Source organism: Pipistrellus kuhlii, unplaced genomic scaffold (assembly GCF_014108245.1).
Source record: "Pipistrellus kuhlii isolate mPipKuh1 unplaced genomic scaffold, mPipKuh1.p scaffold_m20_p_3, whole genome shotgun sequence".
Classification (NCBI taxonomy): Eukaryota; Metazoa; Chordata; class Mammalia; order Chiroptera; family Vespertilionidae; genus Pipistrellus; species Pipistrellus kuhlii.
In genome coordinates, this window is record NW_023425529.1 from 41,840,738 (window position 1) to 41,865,124 (window position 24,387).

The following is a 24,387-nucleotide window of genomic DNA, read 5'->3' on the forward strand; positions in this document are numbered from 1 at the left end:
TACCCTGTACATGGTATCTATGGGCTACAAAAAAAACTTGGGAAATTTTTGGTCTTTCCTACTTTTAAACCAGTTAAGATGGCAACATCTTCAGCATTCTTGTCTCTATGCTCTGAATTTGAAATGTACATTTCCCTCTAGGTTAAATCCTCTATTTGCTTATTTCTAGATTCCTTTCGATGTAGCCAAACTATATACTTATGTATGCTCTTAACATTACAAATGTTGCCACTTCACCCCCTATTTTCTATTTGTAGTAAAGCAGTACTCTTCCACAAATGCACCTTTTTAACGAGTCAGTACTTGCAGGAGATACAAATAGATTTATAGATATACCTTGGAGATATTGTAGGCTTGGTTCCAGATTGCAATCAAGTATCATATCTGCAGGTGTTTTTTTTTTACTGGAGGTTCCTTTGTTCAGTTTAAGAAAAGAAAAAAAAATCTGAAGTGCAATAAAACCAGGAATGCCTGTACTTGTTATTGCTAACTCATTAGAACCAAGCTCTGCTTTTGAAGACCAGTGTGCTCATTTCTCTTCAGAGGTAGCTAGACAGAAATGAGTTTAGTATTCCCACCTTATTGCTGTCCCTATCCTCCAAGTATAGAAAAATCAACTTAGAAAAAAAAGAACAGAAGTCAAACATTCTTTCTCCACGTCTTTACTTTTAAACAGGAAGGGAAAATCGCACAGGTATACATAAAAAAAAAAGGCAGACATGATTACAGGTAAAAGCAAAGAAAATTTAACCAGAAAGCTTTAATGACTGTCAGTTCTGAGTAGACATGTTGCAGGGCTGAATTAGTATTCCTCTCCTTCTTCCTCACCCTCTCCCTCAACAGAATCCACACCAACTTCCTCATAATCCTTCTCCAGGGCAGCCATGTCCTCACGGGCTTCAGAAAACTCTCCTTCCTCCATGCCCTCACCCACATACCAGTGGACAAAGGCACGCTTGGCATACATCAGGTCAAACTTGTGGTCCAGGCGGGCCCAGGCCTCAGCAATAGCTGTGGTGTTGCTCAGCATGCACACAGCTCGCTGCACTTTGGCCAGGTCTCCACCAGGGACCACAGTGGGGGGCTGGTAATTAATGCCAACTTTGAAGCCAGTGGGGCACCAGTCCACAAACTGGATGCTGCGCTTGGTCTTGATGGTGGCAATGGCAGCATTGACATCTTTGGGGACCACATCACCACGGTACAAAAGGCAGCAAGCCATGTATTTACCATGGCGAGGGTCACATTTCACCATCTGGTTGGCTGGCTCAAAGCATGCATTAGTGATTTCTGCTACAGAAAGCTGTTCATGGTAGGCTTTCTCAGCAGAGATGACAGGGGCATATGTGGCCAGTGGGAAGTGGATGCGGGGATAGGGTACCAGGTTGGTCTGGAATTCAGTCAGATCAACATTCAGGGCCCCATCAAACCTGAGGGATGCAGTGATGGAGGACACAATCTGACTAATAAGGCGGTTAAGGTTAGTGTAGGTTGGGCGCTCAATATCGAGGTTTCTACGACAGATGTCATAGATGGCCTCATTGTCAACCATGAAGGCACAATCAGAGTGCTCCAGGGTGGTGTGGGTGGTGAGGATGGAGTTGTAGGGCTCAACTACAGCTGTGGAGACCTGGGGGGCTGGGTAAATGGAGAATTCCAGCTTGGACTTCTTGCCATAATCGACAGAGAGCCGTTCCATCAGCAGGGAGGTGAACCCAGAACCAGTGCCCCCACCAAAGCTGTGGAAAACCAAGAAGCCCTGAAGGCCTGTGCACTGGTCAGCCTGTCAGGAAAGAACAGAGGAAACATAGTTATTGCTTTTTGTGATGTATTTTCACTTTTCATAAATTTCAATGATCTAAATCTTATTTTGACAGGAAACACTTTTTTAAAAATGTAGGCCTTTCTGGAATAACTCAGCATTTATTAATTTAAAATATTTCTCCATTAAAATTTATGAAATGATTTCAAACAATTAATGTTTTAACAAACAATAAAGAAATAATTCATCTCCCACTCTATTACATTTCAATTCTGTGTTTAAAAAAAAAGAAGAGCATACTTTAAATGTCTACCTTAGGCTTATTAATTTCTTTAATCTTGAAAAGAAACATACCAGTTTCCGAATTCGGTCCAGGACAAGGTCAATGATCTCCTTGCCAATGGTGTAGTGTCCACGGGCATAGTTATTGGCAGCATCTTCCTTGCCTGTGATCAGCTGCTCAGGGTGGAAGAGCTGGCGGTAGGTACCAGTGCGAACTTCATCTGCAAAAGGGAACCAAAGCAGCCACCCGTCACTAACCACCTGCACAAGCCTGCTCAACCCCAAGGCCTCAACGGAGCCCCCTGGACACACCTTGTGTCCCAGACCCCAGGTCGTATGTGTGTCTTACTTGGGTTACTGAGGTCAACTCACCAATGACTGTGGGTTCCAGGTCTACAAACACTGCCCTGGGCACATGCTTGCCAGCGCCTGTCTCACTGAAGAAGGTGTTGAAGGAGTCATCTCCCCCGCCAATGGTCTTGTCACTTGGCATCTGGCCATCGGGCTGGATGCCGTGTTCCAGGCAGTAGAGCTCCCAGCAGGCATTGCCGATCTGGACACCGGCCTGGCCAACATGGATGGAGATGCACTCACGCTGTGGAAGAGAGAAAAGAAAAAGAAAAACCAGGGTGAAACTAGTCAGGATTGACTTAGAAGCAGAATACACGTATGGAATCTTAATCTTACTAATTGCCTGGGTTTTAAAAAATATTTTCAATGATTTTTTTTTGAGAGAGGAACATCATTGATTGCCTGCCTCCTGCACACCCTCTACCAGGGATTGAGCCTGCAACCCAGGCATGCACCCCAACTGGGAATCTGAGTCACATCAGCGGGGAAACTAACTGCCTCTTTTAAAACAAATTAAAGTGTCAAACTTTTTCTCTAGGGGACCACCACTCTATGCTTTCATCTATATTGCTTCTAATGCATTTCCTTTCCTCCTGTAAACCAAGAAGGGGCCTTAGTCACAGCTTTCTCCTTTGAAGGACCAAGATAGAGTGGATGCCATTCGTCCAGCACTCAGACTCAGAATACCATTTTAGACTAGATTTCCGGGCAGCTCCCAGCACAGGAAGCACGTGGCCAGAGCAGCAAAGAGGAAACGTCTGGCCCGGGGCCCGGCTCTGCGACACAGGATGAATGAGCAGTTTTAGGTGCGCGCGCCCAGAGGGGCCGCGCAGCTGCAGAGGGATGGACAACCAGCCACGTCTGCAGAAGGGCAGCAGCGGCCAACTGTCCTCAGGGCCTGCAGGCGTTGGGCTCCACCCAGCACCTCCACATCTGTCAGGGCACGGAGGGGATTATCCGCTCCGCATATCTGGACCAAGATCGGATTTCAGTTGCTTCAAAATCCCTCACCACCACCACCTGTTCCCGCAAGCATTTCTGACGTAGCTGAGAGGCCAGGGAGGGGCAGATGGCCTCTATGAGGTGTTGGGAGGCGATTGTCCTAATACCCTGGCATGGTGCAGCACACGGACAAGGAGCCTTCCTCTACACCCATCTTTTTTTTTTTTTTCTGAGCGTCAATACTTTAATTTTGGAATAAAGAGGGAAGCTGGAAAATACACTGTATTTAAAATCTTGGTTACCCTCATATTCTGGAAACCCCCTCCCCCCACCTCTACATCCATCTTATTGCTTTCATTAACACACACACACACAAATATATATATATCTGGGGTAACAGGAGACCCTCCACCCAGCCCCGCAGCGCCCCAGCGCGCACGCGCAGGCCGCAGTGGCGGTCTCCCGCGGCCCCGCGGCGGGAAGGTAACGGCCGCGCGTGCGCCTTTGAGGCGGGTCCCTTCCCGCCTCCGCTTTTCGCGCCGAAGAGGAAGTGAGGGCGGGGGGAGCCCGCGCGCGCCAGGCTGGGGCGGGGGAGGCGGAGGGGGATGGGGACGCGCGGGAAGAGACTGTCTGAAGGGTCAAGGAGCGCCGCGCCCTGCCCTGCGGTGAGGGGCTAAGTAAGAACCCTAACCCCGGTGGAAAGAGCCGGCGCGCCGTCATCCCCTTCCAGAGTCCAAGAAAAAAAGGCGGGGGCGGGGGCCCCTCCATGTATGGACCCCAGCTTTTCTCCACAAACCGGAGCCGCTCTGCACCCCCACCCCTGGCTCTTGCCTATTTATTTATTTATTTATTTATTTATTTATTTTGCCCTCCAGATGGACGGCGCGGGTCTCAGCCCTCTCTAGTGAGAAGGAAGCCCTCCGTATCCCCAGCTTATTTCCCCTCATGTCCCCCAGCGAGGGAAGACGCATGTGGCCCACTCACCATGGCTGCGGGTTTGCAAGCGCAGGAAGCAGGGGTAGACGCCGGGTCCCGGTTACTGTTCCCGACAAGCTAAGAGTCGAGGTGAGTAACGCACTGAGGCGGGGGAGGCGCCCGAGTCGCTTAAGTAGGGTTTCGGGGAGGGGCGGGCGGGCTCGGGCGGTGCCACGGCCGCGGCCCCTCCCCCGGCCCGGCGCGCCCACTCGGTGCCCGGCTCCGCCGCCGCAGAGGCGGGCGCCTGGCCCGGAGCCCCCTCCTCCCCGCGCCGGCCCGGCGGGCGGGGGCCTCCGCGCCTGCGGGCGGCGAGCTCGGGTGCCGCAGTGGGCGGCGCATGGCTGCCGGGGCCTGGGCGGAGGGCGGGCAGGGCCGGGCTCTGAGGCAAACCATCCTCGGAATGCGAGAGAGAGGAAGCTGGCCTGAATTTGGGCCCACGCCAAGACTCGAGTCTGTAAGAGAGGAAGGCTGTGAGATGCAGGAACTGCTGGTCCGGGTAGCTCAGCTGATTATGTTCAGTGTGGCCACAATTTGTCAGTGAGTTTTTTGCCTTTTCCTTTTCTCGGCTCCTTTAAAGGCAGTGGATGCTGTACTTCCCTGATAACGCAGGGTCCGCGAGGTTCGGAAAACAGAATAGCTCTATTTGGTTTACTGTAATGACTTGTTCTTTAAACTAAAGGTACCACACGTTGGAAGCACAAACAGTCATTCGAAGCATTTAACATCCAAACTGTTTTTAAAAGAGCCCCCTTTTTGGACCTCAACCAGCAACTTTATGGAGTAGCCTTAGGGGAGATTCAAAGACATTTGAGTGGCTGAATTGAAAACAAACTTAGGTAGAGACGAAATAGACACGGAAGGATATTAGAAAGTAAGGATTCTTTATGCTAGTTTCGTAAAACTCTTTATATCTTAAGGGCCTTGTGTTGTGTCAAATAGATTAATTGGTTATAGTTTACTGTTAGGAGGCCCAGATTATAGTGAGTAGATACTGGCCCGCCCTCCACCCCCATTCCCTTTAAGGAGAATATTCCAAGACCATTGTTAACCTTGGAAATGCATAAGTAGGTTATTTAGGGTTCTAGTGTGGCTTTTAAATGGTTCTAGCAGAAACCTATTGTTATTACTACACTACTCAAAATATCCTCCCATTGATAGTGTATTAGTAACAAAAAAGGTAAACATAAGACAGTAGAAATTCTTAGTTCACATTCAGTTTTTACCTGATTCAGATTTGGTCAAGCCTTCACCCTTCATATCACACAAATAAAACATTTACATGTGTGTGCAGTTTGTAACAATATCTAGATACTTCCCACTCATATTCATATGATCCTGGAATGCAAACAAGGAAGTACTCATTTATTCCTCATAAATATTTTTCGTAGTCCTGTTAAAAGGTTTTTGACTCAAAGCCCAAATTTTCATACATTATCCAAACTGGGTTATAGGGGACAGGAATATCTTTGAACATTGTCTCACTTATTATTGACATACAATGTCCTATTAGTTTCAGGTTGTTTTACTTATACTTGTTTTTGAAAATTTATTTGTCCCACTTAGTCTTAAAAGGAGATGGAAAATACATATGTTTTATTGTGCTTTGCTTTATTGTGCTTCACAGAAACTGCATTTTTTACAAATTGAAGGCAAGGCTCTCCACCAGCAAAAATATTACAACTAGCTTTATTGCAGTGGTCTGGAACTGAGCTTACAATATCTCTGAGGAATGCTTGTCATTAGCTTGTCTTAACCCGAAGTATGAATGTTTTGAAACAACCTAGCTGAATTCCATTCTGCTGTCTGCTCTGGATGAAAGTCATTTGAAGAGGAGCCTCCCTCCTCCTAGCTTTCTGCAGAATTTTAAAGCTTTCACTGCAGGGACTTGCTCCTGGTGGGCCTATATGTCTCCCCAGATGACTTCCTAAAACTATTAGCTTTGTTAGCCTTGTTTTCTGTGAATTCCCCTGTTGTGAATAAGGAATTATTTGCCCTTTTTTCTTTCTTTTAGGTTCCTGAGGATACCTTAGGTTTTAGAAAATAAGAGAGCCAAAGGAACCTTTCAATATAACCTAGTTTGGTATCTTTATGCCAGAAAAAGATTGAGTAATGCTAAATTAATTAATTTTGCTACCTCTTTAGTATACTTGATAGGAAAGGCTGACATTTTTTTCCTTTTTTATCCATAGTAACTTACATGGTTCTATACATGGATGTGTACCCTTCGTCTATATTTAACAACTAAATCGTAGTTGTTAAATTGCTAGAATATAAACACAGTATTATCCATTGTCTTAACTGATTATATAGGTCTTTCTTTTGTTGGACTGTTTTAGGGCCTGTAACTATTTGCTTTGAGTCTTTGATGTAATGGAAGATGTGTTGCTATTTGAGCCACTCCCAACTTTGCTACTTAATATCCTGGCCATTTGCTACTGTTCTAAGGAGTCTGTAACATTTGTTGATAGTTTCGTCTTGTGGTTTAGACACAAAAGTTGACAAAATATTTTGTTCATTTAAATAGTTCTACAGGAGAGACATATATAATATAACAAATAGCAAACATCAATGATTTTCAAACATTTGGCCTTTTATTTTTATTTATTGTAGTGTTATACAATACATTTATATATGCTATTTTGTGGTCTGTTTTTCCACAGTTGTGTATAGGAGAAAGAAAATGGGCTTTGATTTCAAATAGTACTAGATTCAGTTCTAACTTTGTCAGTTAATAATGGTATGACTCCAAGGGCATGCACTTCGGTTGCAGGCTCTACCCCTGGCCCTGGTTGGGGTGCGTGCAGGAGGCAACTAATTGATGTGTCTCTCTCCTCCCTTCCATTCTCTCTGAAAAAAGTAAAAATAAAATGTAATATGTTTAAAATTAACTTTTTTTTTTTTTTTTTCAGATCTGTAAGTTTATTTGCTCAATGTACGACAGGTACATACTGACTCACATTCATGATATTCCATCACTGAGGAAAACTGCTAAGAACGGTCTGTGTGTGAAATAATTCTTAGAGAAATAATTCTTAGAGTTGGAAAAAATAATCACTGATTAGACCTTAAAAATAGTTCACTGCATAACATGACAAAAAGCACAAAGGCTCATTCAGAGAACATATTCATTGTTCTCCTACACTGTAATAGTTATAATTTCACCATGACAAACACCAGACATTGAGATTAAGCTAACACTGGTGTTTCTTTTGCCCCCCGCACCCCTTAAAAACAAAATATATAACTGCATGTCACTATAGCAACATCCAAAACAGATCAAATTTAAAATTAACTATTTTTAATTATTAAAATTCATTTGTGTCTATCTAGTGTCATTGCCTTAATTATTGATATTATCTATATCCTGGTGACTACCAAATTTATGTCTCCCACCCAGACTTTTCCTCTTTTCCCTGAAGCATATATCTAGCCACCTATTTAACATACTAGTATATCATGTCTAAAACAGGATTCTTGAATTCTACCCCCTCTCCACACTCACATGCACACAACCGCTCCTTTCCTCATCTAGTGTTCTCCATTTCAGTAAATGTTACCTCCATTCATCCAGTTGCTTAGGCCAAAGACCTCTGAGTTATTTTTTACTCCTCTTAAAAAAATTAAAAAAAAAAGTATCTTTTATTTATTTCAGAGAGGAAGGGAGAGGGAGAGAAATAGAAACATTAATGATGAAAGAGAATCATTGATCAGCTGCCCCTTGCATGCCCCCCTATTGGGAATTGAGAGCCTGCAACCCAGGCATGTGTCCTGACTGGGAATCGAACCTTGACCTCCTAATTCATAGGCTGATGCTCAATCACTGATTCACACCTGACTCCTTTTTTTTTTAAATCCTCACCCAAGGATATTTTTCCATTTATTTTTAGAGAGAGGCAAAGACAGAGATATCGATGTGAGAGAAACACATTGATTGGTTGTCTCCTGCACAAACGACTAAGACCAGGGCCCAGACCAGGGAGGAGCCTGCAACAGAGCTAATGCCCTCGACCAGAATCGAACCCAGAACCCTTCAGTCCTCATGCTGATGCTCTATCCACTGAGCCAAACTGGCTAGGACTTGATTCCTCTTTTTAAAAAATGTTTATCTTGTAATGCATCAGCAAATCCTGTCAGCTCTACCTATGAAATATATCCTGAATTATCTGTCATCTCTCTCCCAGGCACAAAAATAGTCTACTTACTGCTCTCTCTTTTTCTATTATTGCAGTCGTCGTCGTCGTCGTCTTCTTCTTCTTCTTCTTCTTCTTCTTCTTCTTCTTCTTCTTCTTCTTCTTCTCTTTAATGAATCTTTAAAAATACAACTGTAATCCTGCCTACTCTGGAGGCTTCTTTTCATTCTTAGAATAATATCTAAATTTTTACAATGTTCTAAAAGGTTCTAATGGTCTGGTTCCTAGTTTCATCTTATATCACTTTACCCCCTTACTCATTCCACTTCAGGGGCACTGACCTTCTTACCTTACTTCTAACAGAGCGATCTTGCTACTTTGTCTCAAGGCCCTCTTGCTCTTCTTTCCCTAGATATCCACTTCCGCATTTCCTTAGTTTCTCTTTCAATATTATTACCTCAAAGAGTCTTTGACCTTTCTTTCTAAAATAGCATCCTCCATCCCTTCTCTTTCCCCTTTAACCTTTCCCCCCCCATCTTATCACATTTATTATTTACTTGCTTATTTCCTGTCTCCCCACTAGAATTTAAGTTCTAAGAGGGGAGGATCTTGTCTCTTTTGTTCACTGCTTTAGTCATAGTAGGTGGTGAATAAATATGTGTCAAATATGAAATGAATGTATAAATGTGTATCCTCAAATGCCTAGCATAGGGGTGTTATATATTTGGTATTGAAAATATATTAAATGGATATAGTATCACTGATGCACTTTATTGTTTCCTTTTGTATGAGAAGATTTTGCATAATGTAAGGACTTGGTTCCCTTTGACATCTCAAATTACTCTCTTGGTCTCCATTCTTTAATTTCTATCAGTAAGGAGAATGGCTCTACAGAAAGCCTTCCCAATGATAAACTTAAAGGTCAAATAACAAGTTGCTTTTTAGATTTTTATAGTTTAGATTCACTTTATAGTTGTTGTTTTCCTTCTAAATTAATTCATTTGCCCTTGGGCCACTTTTGTTGCCTATAATATAAACACTTTGGCTCCACAGAAAGTATTATAAAGTGATTCATCATTAGCACAATCCAGGTTCAAGAACTAATTCTCAAAAAAAAAAAAAAGTATTAATACATTGCCTTAGTGCGTAAAGTAAAAACAAATAATAATAATTCTCATGTCTACTATCAAATGATACTCATTTCTGCCTGATAAAGAAAAAAAGGGAATTAAAAAAACACAAACAGTAAAAATATCAACTAACGTTAGCAATTCAGAAAAAATAGCAGTTATGTTGGGTTGTTTGTAAAGAATGATTTTACCTCTAGTGTTTTTGAAGGGAGGACAAGCTATTAAAAATGGATGAGAGGCTAGAAATTTTGAAGTACTCATTTGAGTTAAATTTCCATTAATAAAATTTTAAGACAATGTGCTATATAATAAAAGGCCAGAGGCCATAAGCTTCACAACCAGAATGATAGCTCGACCAGTCGCCATGAGGTGCATTGACCACCTCTTGGTCCCTCCCCCATGGTCCACAGGCTCCAATTGCAGCAAGGAAGGCGGTGGGTGGGCGGGGCAGCGAGCTATAGGCAGGTGAGTGGGGCAGCAAGCGCAGTGGGCTACCATATGCGATTTCATGCACTGGACCTCTAGTATTTTATTTGATGGGAGATAATAAATGTTTAGTTCTGTATAAATTTTTTAAATGGGAAAATTATCTAAGATTTTCTTTTTTAAATGTAATGAAGTCCTATGTATGTGGCCATCATGTGATGATGTGAGGGCATGATGCCACCTAGGGTATTATTAGTATAGATATGCATTACCTATGGAAACAGGCAATAGTGTCGTGAAGGCCTGGGGCTGAGTGTGAACCGAGTGGAGGAGGCAGTGGGGGGAGGGGGAAAGGGGACATCTGTAATACTCTCAAAAGAAGCTGCATATTGTATGATTCCATAAGAAATGTCCAGAATAGGCAAATCCATTGAGACAGAAAATAGATTAGGGGTTGCATAGGGTTAGTGGTTGCCTAAGTGACTGAGTTTCTTTTGTGGGTGATGAGATATTCTAAAATTGATTGTGCTGATGGTTGCACAACTCTGTGAATATATATAATATTAAATATACTTTATTGATTTTTTACAGAGAGGAAGAGAGAGGGATAGAGAGTTAGAAACATCAATGAGAGAGAATCATCGATCAGCTGCCTCTTGCACACCTCCTACCCGGGATGTGCCCGCAACCAAGGTATATGCCCTTGACCAGAATTGAACCTGGGACTTTCCACTCCACAGGCCAACGCTCTATCCACTGAGCCAAACTGATTTCGGCTACTCTGTGAATATATTAAACACCATTGATATGTACACTTTAAATGGGTGAATTGTATAATATGTGAATTGCATTTCAAAACAGATGTTATCTATATATACTAGTATATAAAAGCCTAAGCAACCGTTACAACTGAATGATTAGAATGACTGGTCAACCAGTCACTATGATGTATAGTGACCACCAGGGAGCAGATGCTCAATGCATGAGCTGCACCCTGGTGATCAGTGTGCTCCCAAAGCCAACCTCCTGTGGCTGGCTAGCAGCATCTGCATCTGGCGTCCATTTCTTCTGCTCCTGGCTCGGTGACAGTCGCCTCCTCTCCTGACCCCGCTGGGGCCTTCGACCCCAGGCTGGGTCAGGGAACTAGAGGTGAGTGGTGGCAGACACAGTCCCCAATGAAGTGCCTATGTAAATGATATCTACCCAAGCATTAGAAGGATGAGGAGGCTTGCTCTAAGAGAGTAACACCCCAAGCACTTTGTCCCATGATGACACTATTTCTTGCATTACATAAAGTGGTCCATAGGGACTTAGTCTATTCTATATATTTCATTAAATCCTCTGGTATGGTGTTATTTATGATATATTCTCTTGTCAAGTACATGCTTTGCTGGCATGTGCGCGCACACACACACACACACACACACACACACACATATGCAGTCTTTTTGTGATTTTTGGTAGGAATTGCATTGAATCTACAGATCAATTTGAGAACTGAATTTTTATGAGACTAAATATAATAATTTCATTTGTTTAGGTGTACTTTAGTGCATTTCCAATAAAGTTGTATTAAAATGCATCTTGCACTGAAACCGGTTTGGCTCATTGGATAGAGCATCAGTCTGCAGACTGTAAGGTCCTGGGTTGGATTCCGGTCAAGGGCATGCACATTGGTTGCAGGCACATCCCTGGTAGGGGGTGTGCAGGAGGCAGCTGGTCGATGTTTCTCTCTCATCGATGTTTCTAGCTCTCTATCCCTCTCTCTTTCTTTCTGTAAAAAATCAATAAGATATATATTTTAAAAAATAAATAAAATGCATCTTGCCCTGGCCAGTTCCTGTGGACTGAAGGGTCCTGGGTTTGATTCTGGTCAAGGGCACATGCCTGGGTTGCAGGCTTGATCCCCAGTTAGGGGTGTGGAAGGGAGACAGCCTATCAATGATTTTTTCATCATTGATGTTTCTATCTTTCCCTCTCTGAAATCAATAAAAATACAATATATTTAAAAAATAAAAATATACAATAAAATGCATCTTGCTGCCTGGCTGGTGTGGTTTAGTGGTTGAGCATCGACTGATGAACCAAGAGGTCATTGGTTTGATTCCTGGTCAGGGCACATGCCCTGGTTGTGGGCTCGATCCCCTGTTGGGGGCGCACAGGAAACAGCAATCAATGTTTCTCTTTCATAAATGTTTCTATCTATCTGCCCTTCTCAATTTCTCTCTCTAAAATCAATAAAAGCATATTTGAAAAATAAAATGACTTGTCTCAACAAACTTTACTAGTAGCATGAAGAAATGTATTTAAAATGCATCTTGTGGAACACCCAAGATGGCAACATAGGTAAACACCTGTACTTGCTGCCTCTCACAACCACATCAAAACTACAACTAAAAAACAAAACAGATATCATCCAGAACCATGGGAAGGCTGGCCGAGAGGAAATTATACAACTAGAAGGAAAGAGAAAAGCACATTGAGGCTGGTAGGAGGTGTGAAGGTACAGAGTTCGGAGGCACATGTGAAATGGGCTGACAACTGGGTGCATTTTTTTTTCAATCGGGAGGGAGATACAAACTCCCGAATGCGCTGAACTCCAGATCCAGGCAAGACTCTGGGGACCCAGATTTATATGGGGAGAAACTGGACTGTCTGGCATTGGCCGGAACATGAGGGCAGCTTTCTCTCAGAGGTGCTCACAGCGATCATTGTTCCTGCACGGAGATGCGGGACACAGAGACCCGGTGACCTCTCTGGGGCAGGGCTGACTGGCAGCCATTGCTTTTTGCTTTGTCCTGGTGATTCCCTGAGACCCTACCCCACCCAATTAACAACCCTACCCAAGCTGTGAGCAGAGGCTTTTGCATATGAATGGCCTGTCCTTTTGCAACCTAAAACCTAACAAACTGCAGCTGGGTCAGAGAGCTACAAAGCTTCTAAAAGAAAGCCTAAGACCTGGCAGCAGCAGCCTGCATTGCTTCACAGCTGGGCCTCATCTGGGCACTTCCAAACCCCAAACAAAGAGAAGGAATCTGCAGATCTCTCTGTAGCTCCTGCTGGGTGGCCTCAGGCATTGGCTGACTTTGCACCTCCTTGAAGATCCAAGAGCCAGTGTACACTGGTCAGTGTGAGACCATACCAGATTACAATTCTTCACATTCATAAGTGACATACTCAAGGGGAAGACTCATTGAGCACTAAAACCCCACTGAAGCAAGTCCTGCCCCATAAGGGTTTCTCCAGCACAGAAGTTCTCCCATTGTAGACACAGCTGGTCTGGAGATCAATTCTTCCCAGTGATACCAACAGCAATCAAGGCTTAACTACAATAAGATTGTGCGCACAGCCCACAAAGGGATGTACCAAAGGGTGTACCAGGTAACTCGGGAGGCTGAGCCACTGGGTCCCTATAGGACACCTAGCACACAATGCCATTCTATCAACTCAGGGAAGCAGCCAAAATGCAGAGGCAAAGAAACAGGTCACAAATAAAAGAAATGGAGGAAAACAAATGACTGGATATAGAGTTCAAAACCACGGTTATAAGGTTTTTCAAGAATTTTCTAGAAAAGGTTGATAAATTTAGCAATACCCTTGAGGATATGAAGAAGGACCAACTAGAAATTAAACATACACTGACTGAAATGAAAGGCTCCCTTTCCTCTGACTTTTTAGTGAGCCAAAGCACTAAGCCTAAACTCATTTCCCACCTAGTTCCTCTCCCGTTATCCTAGGCCCTTCATTGCTTCACTGACCCCAGCTTTAATAAACATACTCTAAAAAAATCACCTGGACTCATGTTGTGAAATCTTTCCTGCATGAAGTTAAAAACCCACACACTACCAGCCTGTCCTAGTTACCAACCAGGTCCCCTTTCTGGTAACAGGAATAAACAATCAAATCACTGTTTTAAAGTTATGTGAAATAATTCCCCACTCTGTAGTTAAGTCATTAACTTTTATTTTTAAATATATTTTATTGATTTTTTTACAGAGAGTAAGGAAGAGGAAGAGAGATAGAAACATCAATGATGAGAGAGAATCATTGATTAGCTGCCTCATGCATGTCGTCCTCTTCGACCGAGCGCGCAGCTTCAGGAGGGACACACATGGATCAGTGAGGGAGGAGGGGGACACCTGCCTAGCCAGCCAGATCAGCTGAATCAACCCTGGCGATCAATGGGGTGACATGTCGCAGCCAGATCGCCCTCACATCCTCCTAGTGGAAATTGAGCCCACAACCCAGGCATATGCCCTTGACAGGACTCAGTTTGCAGGCCAATGCTCTATCCATTGAGCCAAACTGGCTAGGGCAAGTCACTAACTTAAAAAAAACCCAAACCTTTATTGTTGAAAATATTACATATACTCCCTCCCCCCATCGATCCCCTCCAGCCACCCCTGCCCCCTACTCCAAGCCCCCACCATCCCACAGTCTGCGTCCATGGTCCATGGGTTATGCATATATGCATTTTGTTCTTTGGTTGATTACTTCCCACCCACCTTCCCCCGCCTTCCTTCTGTTCCATGTTTTCATATCTCTGGATCCACTCAGTTCATCAGTTTATTTGTTAATTAGATTCCACATATTAGTGACATCATGTGACAATTATCTTTCTCTGACTTAGTTGCTAGTTTGATATTCATTTAAATTCATTTGTTTCATATGGCTTAATTTTTAGAGATTTTTTTCCAACTTGATTTAATTATTTATTATTCTATCTAATAAAGAGGGAATATGAGAATTGACCCTCATGCCATTGCAAAGATGGCAGCATCCAGAGCCAATAAGGAGAGAATATGATAATTGACTTCCACGCCCTGAAAGATGACAGCACCCACAACCACAAGATGGTGGTACCCAGTCCCCTCAACCCCGCCAAGCTGGCAGGTGTGCAGCAAGGTCGGGCTTGCCCCTGCCATGTGCCTGCCTCCTGAGTCCCCCAGACCCCTCAGCCCCCCAGCTGCCCAGGGGCGTCCAAGGCTCAGGTAACCAGGACTGGCCGATGCTTGAGCTGCCGGCAGTGGCAGCAGCAGAGGTGTGATGGGGCATCACCTTCCCCTAATTGCCACATTGCCTCCCAGACTGTGAAAGGGGACAAGCCGGGCTGAGGGAACCTTCCCTCCAGTGCATGAATTTTCATGCACCGGGCCTCTAAGTCTATAATAATAAAAGTGTGATATGCGAATTAGACTGGATGAAGCTGGGGCTGTAAGAGCCGAGGCAGCTGCCCAGGCTGTGAGGGCCAAGCCCCTTGCACAAATTTCGTTCATTGGGCCTCTAGTAATTTTATAATACAGTTACATGTTTTTTATAGTAAAACTAGAGGCCTGGTGCACAAAATTTGTGCCTGGGGGGGGGGGGTGTCCCCCTCAGCCCTGCCTGTACCCTCTCCAATTCGGACCTCTCCGAGGGATGTCCGACTGCCGGTTTAGGCCCAATCCTATGGACATCCCTCTCACAATCTGGGACCACTGGCTCCTAACTGCTTACCTGCCTGCCTGCCTGATCATCCCTAACTGCCCCCCTGCCAGCCTGATTACCCCTAACCACCTCTGCCTGCCTGCCTGATGGCCCCTAATTGCCCTCCCCCCTGCTGGTCTGGTCACTCCTAATTGACCCCCTCCCCCTTCCCAGGTTGTCCCTTAATGCCCCCCTACCAACCTGCCTGCCCCCAACTGCACCCCTCTGCTGGACTGGTTGTCCCTGACTGCCCCCACCCCTCCACCAACCTAATTGTCCCTCACTGTCCCCCTGACAGCCTGATTGCCCCCAACTGCACTCCCCCTCCTGCCAGCCTGGTGGCCTCTTATTGCTCCCCCTGCTGGCCTGGTTGTCCCATGCAGCCTGCTGGTCAATCATTTGGTCGTCCCTCACTAACCCCCCTGCTGGCCTGGTTACCCCACACAGCCTGCTTTTTCAGTCCTTTGGTCATCCCTCACTAACCCCCTACCAGCCTGGTTGTAGGCAGCCATTTTGTGAGAGCGTGAGGATCAATTTGCATACTAACTCTTTATTATATAGGATTTTTTGAAAAGCTTACACTTGATCTACTTTCCACATTTAAAAAAAATCTGAATGAGGACTTTTATTTTTTGTTCATCAGATATATTTGCATTGGCTTCTAGAAAAACTGCTGAGCAGCCCTGGCTGGGTGGCTCAGATGGTTGGAATGTCATCCCATAACCTAAAAAGGTTTCAAGTTAGATTCCCTGTCAGGGCACGTACCTAGACTATAGTTCAATCCCTAGCTGGGGCATGTACAGGAAGGTAACCCATCGATGTTTCTTTCACACATCAGTGTTTCTTTCCAGTCACTTGGAGGAGAGATACAGCAACAGGGTGGAAATATTAAGAAACCCATTTCTGTCTAGCTATCTCTGGAAAAAAAGGAGCACAATGGTCTGGAAAAGCAGAGCTTGATTCTGATGTGCTGAAAGTCATTCTGCTAATCTAGTTTTTAAAATTACTGAGTAATCACTAATGAGTTAGGATGAGAAAAGTACAGTAAATACATAAATTAGTAGGATGGTTGTCTATTATCAAGTATTGTATTATGGACTATACACAATTGTGTGTGCTATACTTTTATTAGGTCTAGTAATAATGTCGTTTTCTAATACTTTTTAAAATCAAATTTATTTAAACAATACAACAAAATTTAATCAACAATATAGTTGCCGTTGTTTTCTACTACTTGTGCCCAACGCTCAGGAAGCATTTTAATCCCTCTGTTGTAAAATTCTTGTGATTTTGATGCAAAAAATTCGGTCAATGCATTTTTGAGGCATTCTTCATTATTAAATTTTTTTCCAAGAAGAAAGTTTTGCAAAGAACGAAACAAATGGTAATCGGAAGGGGCAATATCAGGAGAATATGCAGGTTGAGGGAGAACTTCCCATTCCAACTGGCGCAGTTTTTCAGCAGTGATTCTTGCAGTATGCGGTCGTGCGTTATCGTGGTGAAGAATTACGCCCTTCCGATTAATCAGCGCGGGTTCTTTTTCTCTTAAAGCTTGGGCTAACCTTTCCAACTGGGCACTATACACTGCACTTGTAATGGTTTGGGTAGATGGTAAAAGTTCATAATGAAGAATTCCTTTAAAATTCCACCAAACACACAACATCACTTTTTTCGCATGCAAGTCAGGTTTTGGCGTGGGCTGCGGAGCCTCATTTTTGTCCAACCATTGAGGCCGCCTTTTCAAAGTAACATACAGCAGCGTTTTTCAACCGCTGTTCCACGGCACACTAGTGTGCCGCGAGATGTTGCCTGGTGTGCCGTAGGTGCAGACAAGACAAGAATTTTATAATTTTTCACTATTTTGTTTACTTAATATTTCATAATAAAGTAATTATAAAATACTTTCTTTGTGTTTGATTCCTATTCAAGAGAATTACTTTATATATAGTCAATATAGGGCCTATATTATAGGCACAGAGTTAAATTTTTTAACATTTTCTAATGGTGGTGTGCCTCGTGATTTTTTTCATGAAACAAGTGTGCCTTTGCCCAAAAAAGGTTGAAAAACACTGACATACAGCACCCATTTTTCATCTCCGGTAACAATTTGCTCTAAAAACGGCAAACGGTTTTGACGAGAGAGGAGCGAACTGCAAATTGTGACTCTTTGATTACGGTTGTTGTCGGTCAACTCATGAGGAACCCATTTTCCAAACTTTGGACTTTGCCAAGTGCACGCAATTGATTGGAAATTGTTTTTTGTGAACAATTTAAAGTTGTCGCAAGCTCTTGTTGGGTAATTTGAGGATTTTGCACCAAAAGAGCTTGAAGAGCTTCTAGATCAAAATTGGACACATGGCCTCGACCACTCTTGTCATCTAACGAAAAATTTCCCTCGCGGAATTTTTCAAACCAACGCTGGCATTTTCTGGCACTAACTGCATCTTGACCAAGAGCACTACAGATGTTTTTTGCAGCCTCACTTGCTTTTCTTCCTAATTGGAACTCGTAAAGCATGCAGTGCCGAATATGCTCTTCATCTGCCATCTTCTTAGCCCTAGTTTTGCAACAAAAACCAAACCAAACACAAACTTTTTCAAGCAAAACTTGTTAATTGCACTTCACACGTTCTGTAGATACCACGTGTTTGAAGGTTATGTCAATACAAGTCAACGCCAAGCAAGATTTTAAATGAATGTTTAAAAACGACATTAATTATTACTAGACCCGATAAACAATTGGCAGCACAGTAAGTTTACACCAGCATCACTACAAACATGAGTAATGTGGTATGCTAGAATGTTACAATGGCTACATTACTGGGTGACAGGAATTTTTCAGCTTCATTATGTATGGGACATCTTATATGAGTTTGTCACTGAAATGTTATGTGGCACATGACTGTATTTCCATTAACTTACATTAAACTTAGATTTCAGTAGCTACAATAGCATTACACCCCTTAGTTGGCAGTTTCAAAGGAAATAGGCTATTGATACTAAAACCATCAAAACAAAACAAAATAGAATTTTATCACCGCTGGGTATTTTACTAGAACGAGGTAACAGGATAGCACAAGGCACTTTGTTATCCTGGATCCTTAGCCTTTTGGTCAGTTGGACTAGCAGGCGAACTCTGTTGTAGAAGAAACCATTTGTCCAAAACTGTCTCTCTTACCATGTTGGTGCTGATGCCTACAGTGGTACTATGAGTTTATTCTTTGAAGTGATTGACCCATATTAAAGTAAGAATATCTTTGGAGAGCTAAAATTCAGATAAATAATTAACACATTAGAGTGAATAATTATTATTATTTTTTTTGGTAAGAGAACATTGGGTAAATTAGAGATAGAAAAAGTAATTTCTAGAATAAATGGGCTTAGGAAACAAGTTATAGAGGTAAAGAGACCTTGGAGTTTGGGAGCGAGGAACCTCCTGGTAACATGGGGGAGAGGTGTGGGAAGGAGCGGAAAGGGAAAGGCAAGGGCATGCTCCTGGGAGGGAGAGCCCATAGTGAGTAAATTTATGAAGATCTTCCATTGTCACATTCAGCTGAAAATAAGTTTGGAAAAAAGAACTAGGTAGAGCATATGGGAAAACTGCTTGGAAAACAGACTTCTTTCACAAACCCAGAGGAAGCATGATAGCACTAGACACATGCCAAGTAGGGGGTATGAAAATAAGCTTGTAAGACCTGATGATGCATTTGGACACCCACCATTTTGTTAGTTGTGTGAGACTCAGCAGCCAATTAGACATTGGCTGTGTATTAGCAAATGTCAATTATAAAAAGTATTAGCATTTTAAGTAACAGAATGGAGTAAAAATTTAAGAATAGCATGGATATTATTTAATTATAATATTTGATATATTTTATAATTTATGTTTTATAATATATGAAGATAATTTGAAATAGTCACTTTGTAATATATGTATATATCAGTCAACATTTGCCCTTTCTGCTCAATGTACTAAATAAGTACGTAAATATTTTCAGACACCCAAATAGAAAGCACAAGTCTGAACTCATTTAAGACAGGGAATACTTTATTCAAACCCATCAGAGAAATTGACAATTTGGATCTGTAACAAAGCATTGTTTTAATGCATAAGCCAGTAATTGTATATGAGAGTGTACACTGCTCTACATACAAATGAACTGATCAGACCAGAACTTTTCAATGTTCAAAACAGAATAAGTTTCCCTGTAAAAGCAGCACCATTGTGACATTTTAAATTTAGTATTCCTCTCCTTCTTCCTCACCCTCTCCTTCAACAGAATCCACACCAACTTCCTCATAATCCTTCTCCAGGGCAGCCATGTCCTCACGGGCTTCAGAAAACTCTCCTTCCTCCATGCCCTCACCCACATACCAGTGGACAAAGGCACGCTTGGCATACATCAGGTCAAACTTGTGGTCCAGGCGGGCCCAGGCCTCAGCAATAGCTGTGGTGTTGCTCAGCATGCACACAGCTCGCTGCACTTTGGCCAGGTCTCCACCAGGGACCACAGTGGGGGGCTGGTAATTAATGCCAACTTTGAAGCCTGTGGGGCACCAGTCCACAAACTGGATGGTACGCTTGGTCTTGATAGTGGCAATGGCAGCATTGACATCTTTGGGGACCACATCACCACGGTACAAAAGGCAGCAAGCCATGTATTTACCATGGCGAGGGTCACATTTCACCATCTGGTTGGCTGGCTCAAAGCATGCATTGGTGATTTCTGCTACAGAAAGCTGTTCATGGTAGGCTTTCTCAGCAGAGATGACAGGGGCATATGTGGCCAGTGGGAAGTGGATGCGGGGATAGGGTACCAGGTTGGTCTGGAATTCAGTCAGATCAACATTCAGGGCCCCATCAAACCTAAGGGATGCAGTGATGGAGGACACAATTTGACCTATCAGCCTATTCAAGTTAGTGTAGGTTGGGCGCTCAATATCGAGGTTTCTACGACAGATGTCATAGATGGCCTCATTGTCAACCATGAAGGCACAATCAGAGTGCTCCAGGGTGGTGTGGGTGGTGAGGATGGAGTTGTAGGGCTCAACTACAGCTGTGGAGACCTGGGGGGCTGGGTAAATGGAGAATTCCAGCTTGGACTTCTTGCCATAATCGACAGAGAGCCGTTCCATCAGCAGGGAGGTGAACCCAGAACCAGTGCCCCCACCAAAGCTGTGGAAAACCAAGAAGCCCTGAAGGCCTGTGCACTGGTCAGCCTGTCAGGAAAGAACAGAGGAAACATAGTTATTGCTTTTTGTGATGTATTTTCACTTTTCATACATTCCAATGATCTAAATCTTATTTGGACAGGAAACACTTTTTTAAAAATGTAGGCCTTTCTGGAATAACTCAGCATTTATTAATTTAAAATATTTCTCCATTAAAATTTATGAAATGATTTCAAACAATTAATGTTTTAACAAACAATAAAGAAATAATTCATCTCCCACTCTATTACATTTCAATTCTGTGTTTAAAAAAAAAGAAGAGCATACTTTAAATGTCTACCTTAGGCTTATTAATTTCTTTAATCTTGAAAAGAAACATACCAGTTTCCGAATTCGGTCCAGGACAAGGTCAATGATCTCCTTGCCAATGGTGTAGTGTCCACGGGCATAGTTATTGGCAGCATCTTCCTTGCCTGTGATCAGCTGCTCAGGGTGGAAGAGCTGGCGGTAGGTACCAGTGCGAACTTCATCTGCAAAAGGGAACCAAAGCAGCCACCCGTCACTAACCACCTGCACAAGCCTGCTCAACCCCAAGGCCTCAACGGAGCCCCCTGGACACACCTTGTGTCCCAGACCCCAGGTCGTATGTGTGTCTTACTTGGGTTACTGAGGTCAACTCACCAATGACTGTGGGTTCCAGGTCTACAAACACTGCCCTGGGCACATGCTTGCCAGCGCCTGTCTCACTGAAGAAGGTGTTGAAGGAGTCATCTCCCCCGCCAATGGTCTTGTCACTTGGCATCTGGCCATCGGGCTGGATGCCGTGTTCCAGGCAGTAGAGCTCCCAGCAGGCATTGCCGATCTGGACACCGGCCTGGCCAACATGGATGGAGATGCACTCACGCTGTTAAAAACAAAAAAGAAAATTTGTAATATTAGGTTGTGGTAGCATTTTGAATTTTCAGTAAATTTAAAATAATATTTCCAGTAGCATACAGGTTGTCTTCAAATTTATCAGAGGTCATATCCCTAACATGATAAAAATGATTTAAACAAAGCACCTGCTACAATACTGCATATGGGTGTGGCCTGAATAATAATGTTGCACTCTTTAGCACGTGGTGCAAGTCCATTGTTCCCACAGGCATGCTTAAATAGATTGTCCATATTTAAAAAATACTCAAAGCACAGATTTTATAAAATGAAGTTAAACTAAATCATTAATTGGAATCAATATTGCTACTGCCTTCCCCTTTAAATAAAGATAGGAGTTTCTTCTCAATATGATTTAGTAATTCAACATGGACATCTGCACTGCAGCTGAGGCTGGAAGCCACACCCTTCTGCAGCCTATCTGCAGAATCCATCTGTACCAGGGGGTTGGAAGCTCAACAAGGGCTGACTCCTGCATTGCTGAATTTGTGGTGCCTGGTGCTAGCTTGTACTGTCTGCTACATTATTTAACAGAGCAAGCTCTATTTCCAGAAACTGCCTACATGATCTCATTGTGCCATTCTGCCAGTTTTCCTCCTCTGAGCCAGGCTAGGACCATATGCCTAAATTGAAATGAATTAATGAAGATGCATTCGAACAAAAGACAGCTGGACACAGAGTATAATTCTTCTTTGTCTGCAGCAATTTCATTTTTTTTAAAGTATCTCCAGAATTTTCTCCACTGTAAAAAAAAAAAACTGAAAAATTATGAGTACCGTATCTTTATTTTTTATCTTTTTATGAGTATCTTTAAAACAACAGTTCCTAAATTAGAAACAAATATCACATGAGAAGCTACCAAAGAACCCAGTGAAAGAATAATAAAATATATATTTAAAAACCAAAATAGTACCTATTTTCACTGAGATTTTTCTACCCAACATAGGATGTTCATATTAATCACATTCAATAGATATTTTCTGCTCTATGATCTTTATGACTGCAACTTCTATTGTCTATCCATTGTCTCTTCACTGACATATTGGGGGGAGGGGCAGGGAAGGGCGTTTCCCAGGGTCCTGAACATTGGGGTCCTCTGGCTCACACAGTGGTCTTTTTCACTGAACAGGCAGCTAAGCCCCCCACGTCTCTCTCCCTCTCTCTCTCTTTCTCTCTCAGTCAGGGTGGGGTAGCCGAGGGCCAGACTTTAAGGGGCTTGTCAAGTAAATTGTGAATTTGCTCCTCAAATAAAACTATTTCATCTAAAGTTTAGCAGTGAATGAAGAACCTTTTAACGCCTACAATTCGGCAATGATGAAAGACTTTTACTAAGTCTTCTCTTGACAGAAGAGCTTTAGCAAGAGTGAACCCCGCCCAGTGGCTCGGAGGCCAGAGAAGCCAGAAACAAACAACGCCCCTGCGCCGCCCTGACGCCGGCACCAACAGAAACCAACCACTTTCCCCCATTAATATACGGGTATCTTTCTAAAATGCCGACTAGCCAGCGAGGGAACTTCTTTTTTACTAACCCAAGGCTCCGCTCGGTTCCAGTCCTTCTCTGCCCCCAACTCCTCCCGAATACACCCACCGACCCCTGGTCTTTTGGGGCGACTCCTCTCCGTCCCTCGGGAAACGCGCGAGGAAGAAAAGAGCCTCCCGGAGCCACACGAATACAGTGTTCCTTGTGGGGTGGGGGGCCAAGCAGGAGACGCCACGATCGTCTTTCCCTGCCCGACCTTTTCATCGCCAACAGACGGGCTGCTTGTGGCTGGGAAAGGCTCGGATGACAAAAAGCCCTTCCAGTCAGTCGCCTTTGTTCTTTCCCCGCGGCTCCGCGGCGCCCTGGGCGCAGTTCTCGCCGGGCTGGTGCACCCGCACTGCGGCGGCGCCGCTCCGGGATTTGGGGTAGACCAAGGTTAACCTTGCCAACAAAGCGCAAGGCTGCCCTTACCAAAGAAGTTGTAAAGGGAATAGGGCTTCAGATTTTCCAACAGACCCTGGAAGACTGACTCCACCCAAAGGCCACAAAGAGCCAGGGAAAACAAATTCTTACCATGGTTGCTGCTTGGAGGCTGCCGAGCGGATGGCGGAGAGGAGGAGGAGAGGTTGTTGCTTCTTACAGCGCGACTCTTAGGCGGTCGATGTAAGAGAACCTGCGGCACATGGGCGGATGCAGCTCCCTATATACAACTCAGTCACCATGGGGATGGGCTGGGGCCTTTTCCTGTTGGTCCAGACCCCTCAATCTGCCCGGAGAAGCCACGACAGGAGAGTTGTGATTGGTGCAAACGACATGGGATGAGGTAATTTCTCCCCCACCCCCTTTTCCCTAGCATCCATAGACTGTTTGCATCCTTTCAGACAAAGAGACCGAGAAAAAACAGTCGAGCATCCATTGTGGGGTGGGGCTGGGAAGGGGAGTGCAAAAAGGAAGAAAGAGAACTGGGGTTGGATGATTTTATGTTGCTTCAACCTCGAAACTACAGTTAAAACCACCAATGTAAGGTTTTTCCCCCCCAACAATCGCAGAATTTGTGTTGTGATAAAATATTTAATGGAAAATTACTCCCAGTTCCTCCGTCAGAGTATGCTGAACTCGACCATATTCGGTGAGGATTCAATATCTCTAATTGCTTTAAAATAAAGTAGGAGAGACGACAGGAATGATAGCTTGGGTAAATGTGATTTTTAAAGGTTCAATAATAGAGCCATTCAAAATGGTTTCTCTGGTTCCAATAATTTATTTTCAGACCTTTTGCACCCCTCCCCAAAAGAGCTAAACAAAAATGGAAGATGGAAAGAATAACCATACTAAATAT

At 43.6% G+C, this 24,387-nt stretch overlaps 2 protein-coding genes and 1 long non-coding RNA gene across 3 annotated transcripts; 1 reads left to right on the forward strand and 2 right to left on the reverse strand.

Annotated features, from left to right (window-relative positions):
- Positions 1–649: 649 nt before the first annotated feature.
- On the reverse strand, positions 650–4,472 carry TUBA1B (tubulin alpha 1b). Its single transcript, XM_036455601.2, has 4 exons — positions 4,322–4,472; positions 2,417–2,639; positions 2,117–2,265; positions 650–1,783 (listed from the first exon to the last, which is right to left on the reverse strand). Exons 1-4 carry the CDS (start codon positions 4,322–4,324, stop codon positions 803–805), a joined length of 1,356 nt encoding a protein of 451 aa, XP_036311494.1. The 5' UTR covers positions 4,325–4,472; the 3' UTR covers positions 650–802.
- LOC118728761 lies at positions 1,428–20,786 on the forward strand. The gene is made up of 2 exons (XR_004990991.2): positions 1,428–1,490; positions 20,391–20,786. It is a non-coding gene; the product is annotated as an uncharacterized LOC118728761 (long non-coding RNA).
- Positions 19,491–23,775, reverse strand: TUBA1A (tubulin alpha 1a). Its single transcript, XM_036455602.2, has 4 exons — positions 23,622–23,775; positions 21,317–21,539; positions 21,017–21,165; positions 19,491–20,683 (listed from the first exon to the last, which is right to left on the reverse strand). Exons 1-4 carry the CDS (start codon positions 23,622–23,624, stop codon positions 19,703–19,705), a joined length of 1,356 nt encoding a protein of 451 aa, XP_036311495.1. The 5' UTR covers positions 23,625–23,775; the 3' UTR covers positions 19,491–19,702.
- Positions 23,776–24,387: the final 612 nt, after the last annotated feature.

Bases quoted from the DNA above. Each gene is read 5' to 3' on its own strand.
- TUBA1A (XM_036455602.2), bottom strand. The intron at 21,166-21,316 runs GTGAGTTGACCT...TCCCTTTTGCAG, and splicing joins CCTGGAACCCACAGTCATTG to ATGAAGTTCGCACTGGTACC. The intron at 20,684-21,016 runs GTATGTTTCTTT...CTTTCCTGACAG, and splicing joins TGGACCGAATTCGGAAACTG to GCTGACCAGTGCACAGGCCT.
- TUBA1B (XM_036455601.2), bottom strand. The intron at 2,266-2,416 runs GTGAGTTGACCT...TCCCTTTTGCAG, and splicing joins CCTGGAACCCACAGTCATTG to ATGAAGTTCGCACTGGTACC. The intron at 1,784-2,116 runs GTATGTTTCTTT...CTTTCCTGACAG, and splicing joins TGGACCGAATTCGGAAACTG to GCTGACCAGTGCACAGGCCT.